General features: G+C 36.2%; 1 protein-coding gene across 2 annotated transcripts in view; it reads right to left on the reverse strand.

Moving 5' to 3' along the window:
* Window positions 1–551: 551 nt before the first annotated feature.
* Window positions 552–8,937, reverse strand: part of LOC106882156 (uncharacterized) — an 18,521-nt gene continuing 10,135 nt past the window's right edge. The window contains exons 2-8 of one of the 2 annotated variants that reach the window (XM_052974040.1): window positions 8,682–8,714; window positions 6,444–6,707; window positions 5,115–5,345; window positions 4,463–4,552; window positions 3,411–3,671; window positions 1,439–1,669; window positions 552–816 (exon numbers count right to left, since the gene is read on the reverse strand). In XM_052974040.1, coding sequence (XP_052830000.1) covers window positions 662–816; window positions 1,439–1,669; window positions 3,411–3,671; window positions 4,463–4,552; window positions 5,115–5,345; window positions 6,444–6,707; window positions 8,682–8,714 — 1,265 coding nt within the window. In that variant the 3' untranslated portion in view covers window positions 552–661. Of the gene's footprint in view, window positions 817–1,369; window positions 1,670–3,410; window positions 3,672–4,462; window positions 4,553–5,114; window positions 5,346–6,443; window positions 6,708–8,681; window positions 8,715–8,937 lie in introns of both variants that reach the window. The other variant, XM_014932729.2, reaches the window with a different exon arrangement.

Consider the following 8,937-nt stretch of genomic DNA (forward strand, 5'->3'; position numbering starts at 1 on the left):
GCTTCTTACCACACAACCACGCCTGCACATATACATGAAAATATTACAATTAGAGAAAAGGAAATGGTAGTAATATATTTTATAGATTGAAATTTAAAAGTCACTATAAAAATTATATAGATTCAGATAATTTTGTGAGTGTATATATATAATACAAATAATATATGAGTATATGAATATATACGTACATGTATGTACATACCTACATCTACATGTATATATATAGATGCATATCTGGGTAAGGATGTTGCAAAAAGATGTGGACAAAATGATAAACAGAGTACAGAAATCACACGGGCCACATAGAGAACATTTCCTTCATATATATATATATATAGTTACATTTGCGCAGACGATAAGGAGGGGAAATAACTCTTGATGTCATTTTGTTGAAATATGAACTCGTCTGAGAATATACAATGTTTATTGAATTAGATTATATTTTATCCTTGTGTGCATGAACGGTATGTATAGCCTCACCGATACTATTTCCTTTTCATCGTTGTTGCTGTTGTTGGTCGTGGCTGTTTTGGTGGTGGTGAGGATATGAATCGTGCTTCGGTTTCAACAGAACCACCTGTTGGATACCTGTAAACACGTGTCCGACATTGCACCGATTGCAATGTAAAATAAATGAATAAATAAATAAACAACTATGAATCTATAAGAAATATATATTTAAATAAAGAATAGAATGCAGATGTATGTGGACGAAGAAACAATACTTACCGTTGCTGTACAAAGGGAAATGATCAGGATGACAGTTTACAACTCCCTCGAGGCCATCACTGATTTCGTATATTTTGAACGGAAGATCTACAACAAATCAAGTAAAACATACATATTTATTCATACTGTTAGACACACACACACACACACATTCCGAACATACACCATCAGATTAGAATGCGCTTTTTCTTACATATGTTGCCCTTACTCATTTTTAAAGTATGCAATGCCAAAATGCTGTTCATAAATACCCTTGTTCTTCTCTACCTATCATATAACGCATATATACAAACACAGCGCGTAACATCCCAAACGTTTGGTCATTAACTCTATGCTGACTGGTTGATGACAAGATGACCTTTCATTGGTTTGTAAACTATTTGTGGCATGACGCCAGACTATTGCTTGAAAATGCATTACTTTTTAATATCCCTAATTTATTTTATTGTGATTGAAACTTAATTTCGTCTCACTTTTAATGTTTTTGTCTTTTCGAAACGGCCATTCGTTTTTTTCTTTTCTTTCTTTTTTTTTTTTCCTATCTAACAGACACTTTGTTTTGAAAGTCATTTTCTTCGACCAAATACTAGAAATGCATAACTAACACACATTCCGAACATACTTGAATGACATAACTTACCACCCAGCCATATTTGTAGAAGCCGAAATAGCACCCGCAGTGGAACAGCAAAAATAAACATCCACTTACACTTTACGAATTCAACGTATTGCCAATCATTTACGCTAAAGACAGTACTGGCATTAAAACTTGTATAATTAGTCGTGAGGCATGTCTGTGATTTTATGTTGTAGTTGACAGTGTTGCACCAGGAATCATTATAACAAATGGACAGACAATTTATGAACGACAAAACTCGTTCAGAGAACATCTTATGTCTTGGAAGAACCACGCCACGGATGACACTCACTGGACAACACTCTGTAGAAATGTAATAAAATATAATTGTTACTAAACTAATAAGTGAAAACAATATATGGTTCAGTAAGACATTACAACAAAGCCGACAAATAGCAAAAATTTATTTAGAAACCCAATTATATCAGCAGTAAGGCAATCGAACCAATACTCGGAGACCCCCTTCAGTCACGAATGACCATGGGAATGCACCTAGAAAGTTACCCTCCAAGGCACAAGTCTGGGCAAGGTTGTTTATGGAAGACCAGCAGTCGCCCATGCATACCAGCTACCCCTTCTCCATGCCACCGATGTTATCTAAGGGAAAGGCAAAGGAGCAGATACAGCTTGGCACCAGTGACGTCGCAACTCATTTCTACAGCTGAGTGAACGGCAGCAACGTGAAATAAAGTGTCTTGCTCAAGAACACAACACGCAGCTCGGTCCGGGATTCGAACTCACAACCTCACGGTCGTAAGCTCGACGCTCTAACCACTGAGCCATGCGCCTTCACTACCAACACCCGTGGCATATAGTAACAGAACTATACTGGACAGTCTCTTCTCCATGTGTTATATGTCAAAAGGGCGAGTAGTATATGCAGCTTCGTTGGGACATAAATCATTTGGAAACATTCGATAGAATATACCAAGTGGAGGAACGCCACACAAAAGTTATATATCTATACTAAACTGGCACTTGTAATAGTTTATCGACTAGATGAGCTATACTATACAAGAGTTTTCCCTCTCGCTAAATTTTGTCATATTGGCAACCATTAGACTACAAAAAATTCCAGTCACTTCGTGATTGTTATGATAAGCTTAAACTGGTGGAATTCCGCGTATTTTGCGACAAAAGAGTATAGATGATCGCTTATAATGATGACATGATAACGATGGTGATCGGAGTTTTGAAAATTTGGAGTATTGTATGTCAAGTTGTGGAGGCGCAATGGCCCAGTGGTTAGGGCATCGAACTCGCGGTCATAGGATCGCGGTTTCGATTCCCAGACCGGGCGCTGTGAGTGTTTATTGAGCGAAAGCACCTAAAGCTCCACGAGGCTCCGGCAGGGGATGGTGGCGAACTCTGATGTACTCTTTCACCACAACTTTCTCTCACTCTTACTTCCTGTAATTCAAAGGGTCAGCCTTGTCACACTGTGTCACGCTGAATATCCCCTAGAACTTCGTTAAGGGTACACGTGTCTGTGGAGTGCTCAACCACTTGCACGTTAATTTCACGAGCAGGCTGTTCCGTTGATCGGATCGACTGGAACCCTCGACGTCGTAAGCGACGGAGTGCCAACAACATGTCAAATTAACCATATACAAAAGTCATTATTGGAGAAAAGAGGAACTTGAAGAATTCATAGATGGTACTTTTATTGAGGTAGCGATATGTAAGAAAACCCGATGCGCACGCACTACACGCCTGTATTCTAGCCGTGCCATCCGGGAACTGATGTGGCATACCGATGCGAAAGCTTTCGCGTATGCGCAGGAAGGGTGACGTCATCTCTTGCACCTACAATTTTCCCCACGCGACATTAATCTTGGCGGTAAAAAAAATAAAGTTGGATTCATGGTGAACGCGACTCATATAGTCTTGCACGTGAATATACACGCGCTTTTATCGTCCAGAACCGTCCCCATTTATTTGCCAACGTCGCTGTCAGTAGTAGTAGTAGTAGTAGTTAGTAGTAGTAGTAGTAGTAGTAGTAAGAAGAAGAAGAAGAAGAAGAAGAGGAGGACGAGATATTCACTGTTCTTTGGTTGTACTCTCCGTTGATAGAAGACAAAGTTTGAGTGACTGCGCAATTGGTTTTGACGTGTGTTGAATTCGTAAAGCTTACACTTAGATTTCACTGTGTTGTGTACAAAGGATCTACACTTCTTTGATTTATAACACATCTCTGCACATTGTTCAACGGAATCGCAGAGCATGTCTCTCATACTCCGTTCGGACATGTAAGCGTTATGGACTACCATAAATTCATGGCGGAAACTTCTGTTATTCATTGTGTCTGTTAAATAAGAGAAATATAAAAAAATTAAATTAAATAATTTTAAAACATAACTAGAAATTCAGTTAAAATACAAAATGAAAATAAAATAATAATTTGCCTCATTCTAATTTGATAAACTTCAAATTCGATAATTTGATAAACTAATTTGTTAAACTTCAAATCGTTCATAAAACGTTTTAGCTTTCATTTCCATCAGGGAATCTAACATTCTATATACAAAAGGACAAAAGGACATAGATACAATATAACAACTTTATTTTTATATATGTTTGACCTAGGTGCTATATGATAGTACTTTCCCTGTTTCATTATAAACTGGTCTGCAGACCAATTTTATATTTGATGTAATGTTTACATTGCTCAATTAAATGGAGTCGCATGAAACGATCGTACTGCATTACCTTTAGATATACTTGTTGCTTATTTTGATTTTAATCACCTTATTTTGAAACTGTATGGATAATACCATACTAAATTCCGGTGCCTAAACTTAAGTACCATATTCACCTGAATCTATCTATCTATCTATATATATATATATATATAAAGAACGAAACACAAAAATGTAATAGGGACAGATACAGAATGACTCGGTAGTGGTGGCCGTGGTAGTCATGGTGGTGTTGAACTACAAGCTGGATACTTGTAAACACCTCTCCGATTTTTCATCGATTGCAATGTAAAATAAATAAATAAATAAATAAATAAATATGCAACTATGTAACTTATTACAGATACATATAAAAAAGATAATATGCAAGTGTTAGTGAAAACGAAACAATATTTACCGCGCAGGTTGTACATAGCGAAATAATCAGAATGACAGTTAATAATATTTGGAAGGCCACCACTGTCTTGATGTATAACGAGCGGAAGATCTACAAGAAATCAATAAAAGGTATATTTATTCATATCGTTACCCTCGTATATGTGTAATACACACACACACACACACACACACATACACGTCTATAAAATATAGACGCATTCTCTTATATATGTTCCCCTTATAGTTTTTTCAAGTATGCATTGCAGAAAACACAGCTCACAAATGCTCTTGTTTTCCTCAACCTGTCATATAACGCTTATACACACAGAGCGCGTGACCTCCTCAACGTGTGGTCATTAACTCTACACTGATTGGTTGATTACAAGGTGAACCTTTATTGGCTTGTGAACTATTTGCGGTATGACCTCAAATTATTTCCTTGAAAATACGACATTGCTTTTTAGTACCCCTAATTTAAACCATTCAATTTGAAATTTATTTTCGTCTCACTTTTAATGTTTTTGTATTTTCGTTACAGCCATTTAATTTTTCAATCCAATAGATTGCAGTTATTTTGAAGATACATACCTAAATAACAGCCAAATCTATAGAAACCAAAACAACACACATAGTATATCACGGAGGAACAACTAAAATAAATGTCCACTTACGCTTAGTGAATTCCATGTATTGCCAATTATCATCGGTAAGTCTAACTGAGGCATTATAACTGGTATAATTACTCATTGCGCATGTGTTATTCGATCTGTTGAAGCTGACAGTTTTGCACCAGGAATCCTGATAACAAGTAGACACACAAGTTTCGAACGATAAAAATCGTTCAGAAAATCTCTTATCTTTTGAAAGACCTGCGCCATTCATCAAACTTATTGGACAACACTCTGTAGAAATGTGATAAAATATATAATTATCAATAAACTAATAAGTGAAAAACAATATTGTTCAGTAAGATATTATAACAAGGCCAACATATAGCTAAAATTTATTAGAAACTCGTTCATATCACCAGCTCTTTCAACATGTCTGACTCACCCCTCTATCTCTTAACGTAGGATATTTGCTATCCCATTGCTATTTTACTTAGTTTATTTATCTAGTTTAAGATTAGAATCACAAACGTTATTCTTTTATTCGTTTATTTGTTTCAGTCATTTTGGCTGCGGCCATGTTGGAGCACCACCTTTAAAGGGTTTTAGCCGAAGAAATCCACACCAGAACTTGTTCTTTGTAAGCCCAGTACTTATTCTATCGGACTCCTTTGCCGAACTCTTAAGTTACGGGGACATAAACACACCAGCATCGGTTGTCAAGCGATGGTGAGAGGACACACACACACACACACACACACACACTATTTGTTTTTCTTCCTCTCAACGAGCTCTACTATGCAAGTGTTTTCCCTCTCGCTATATTTTGTCGTACTGTCAGCCTTTTTTCTACTAAGAATTTCTGTTACTTCATGATTGTTTTACTTTTTACCAGTTACAAAATTGAAAAACTGATGATGCCATTCTATCAACATAAGAACGCAGGATTCCATTGTTCATGTTTTGAATTCCTGTGCTTCTGTAGTTGTATTCATTTTACATTTTGAACTTGAAAAAGACAGACGATCTGTCGAAATATCGTTCAAACCATTGAATATATAATCTATTACAAACTGCATCGAGCTCTTCTTATTGTCTATGACAGAATCGTTAGCACGCTAGGCGAAATGCTTGGCGGTATTTCGCCCGTCGCTACGTTCTAAGTTCAAATTCCGTCGAGGTCGACTTTGCCTTTCATCCTTTCGGGGTCGTTTAAGTAAGTACCAGTAACGCACTGGAGTCGATGTAATCGACCTAATCCCTTTCCCCAAATTTGAGGCCTTGTGCTTCCAATAAAAAGGATTATTATTATTATTAATATTATTATTATTATTATTAGTAGTAGTAGTAGTAGTAGTAGTAGTTGGAGGAGGGGGTGAAGAGGATATTTACGGTTTGTATGTTCTCTCAGGTGATATAAATCAATGTTTGATTCAGTCGCGTTACTTTGTTGATGTTTGCTGATTCCGTAAAAGTCACATTCAGATTTTGTGTTGTAGAATTGAAAAGTTGCACACGTATCTGATTTGTAACATTTCTCTGCGCATTCTTCAACAGAACCGTTAGATATCTCGAGCATATTCGCTGCATCAATTACAGCGGCACTGATTTTAATAAATTCGTTCTTGTATATTCTTCCTTCAACCGTTGTATCTGCTGTATATGAAATAAAAATAAAAAAACAAAACAAATTAACATAATTTTAAAACATAAGAAGAAATTCGGTTAAAATACAAATTGAAAATAAGACTACGATTTGCCTTACTAGTTTGAGAAAAGTTTGGTTCTTTTTATTTAAACATTTAACTTGGAAGCATACAGAAAATGCTTTGTATTTCATTTCCACCAGGGAACTTTAAATTCTATTATTCTTTAGACAACAATTAATATTGTTGTTATTTTAAGTTATGCAGCGAAAGATCTTCGTTCAGCAGGCCGATAATCAAAGTTGTTCCAACCTTGACTATTCCAAGTAGTGTACAGCAAACGCTAGGAAGTTTATCTGTAAATGGTGTACAAACCTCCATATATTGGTCTCCAGGTGCTGTAAATTAGCAATGCATTCGTGTCCCCGCAAACATCAGCACACTTGATTTCCCATGGTATACAAACATCAGAACGTTTTTCCTACCCTTGTTTTACAAGCATAAGTACTGTTCTCTCTCCATGGTATACAGATGTCTACATATCATTCTTCACAGGTAATTTATTTATCAACCGTGGTCAGTTTAAAAGTTAAAGATAAACAAGCGGGATTCGAACTCAGGAATCTGAATAAAAGCAGCAAGGCATTTCGTCCGCTGCATTTCCCCCTATAAATTTTGCACTTGTAAAATCAGTAAGAGGTGTATGGAAGCCAAGAATAGATGTAAATATATGAAATTATAGAGGTAAGGCATTCCAGAGTGGGGCCAGGTGATATGAATGTCCTCAATGAAGGAAAAGCAGTTGGACATTTCCCAGTAGATGGAAGTACTTGGAGAGCAGCAGGAACAAAACATGCATTTAGTGGACCAGGTAGAGAGAGAGAGAGAGAGAGACAAAAGGTGTGATTCAGGGTGACAGCTTGAGGTATTCATAAAATAGGGAGAGGAGTGACAATAAACTTAGTACCTATGTACTTGTAGATACCATCCTTCAGAGTTTGAGCAGAGATTGAGACCAGGACAGCATATTTAGGATACAAATAAGACCGTGGGTTATGTATCAAACTATCAGCACTAGAAAGTTTGCTTGACTGGAATTAAAGTCTCCTTTACTCTGCGACGGTCGTTAGAATCTCTAAGCTGAAACCAAGTACATTTATAAATGTGTTAACATCAAGTAATTGCAGAAGCAATGTGTCATCTCCAAATCCTTGGTGGTACTCTTCATGTTCTGCCATGAATGCTTTTGTGACCATTTTGGAACAAGGGGGGTTCATGGATTTCTGAATACATATATAAATGGAGGCATAACGTCACCACCACTAGTGATCACTTCAGACACAATAATATTGAATGGATGTTTGATTTTTATCACTCTCAGTTTTGGAGACACAGCAAACCGACGGTTGTTCAGTGTGTTCACCATCTGTTCGTATTGGAGCTTCTGGCGCGAATGCCAAATAGTGCAGCATGTCGTTTCTAAATTTCTAGCAGAGTAAATTGCGTCATGGTGCTGTTTTTCTCACAGATGGTGCCCAACTGACTCTACTATACTGTGTAGTCGACAAAATTAAAAACAAACAATGAGCTTGCGAGAAATTAAACATATGAAATGGCGACAATTTACCAATAGCACCGAGTATACACATACATACATGCACACAAAGTTTTCTAATATTTATAATTTTTTTTATAGTAATACGAACTCCGCTTCTTAAGTCCAGAGAGATTTTCTACACTTTCCACCAGACGACTTCAGATAACCTCAACTACATTTGTTTAAAAATAAATGTTCCAAGGAAACTATATTTTCTCTAAAATGAATATGCACACACACACAAATTTATATACACACACATGCATATGCATACACACACATTTATATACACACTCATACATATGTACACACGTATTTAACTAACTGCGTAACTATTTACAGATGGAATAAGAAGATAAAGAATGTTTATACATATATTTTACTTACCTTGTGCAAGATATGTCAAGGAGAGATATAACGCTGAAATTAGAAAAAAAATAATAAGTTACGGTGCCATTCTCATGCGTTTTTATATTGAAATAGATGAAGGAAGTCAGCACCGACAACCTTTTGTTTTATGTGTAAAAGTTTATTTGGTGGGTGAAAATAATGATGATGATAATAATAATAATAATAATAATAATAATAATAATAATAATAATATATATATATAACATACAGAAAATTGCACTACTGGGCACTG

The sequence above is a fragment of the Octopus bimaculoides genome, chromosome 17 (genome assembly GCF_001194135.2).
Source record: "Octopus bimaculoides isolate UCB-OBI-ISO-001 chromosome 17, ASM119413v2, whole genome shotgun sequence".
Taxonomy (NCBI): domain Eukaryota; kingdom Metazoa; phylum Mollusca; class Cephalopoda; order Octopoda; family Octopodidae; genus Octopus; species Octopus bimaculoides.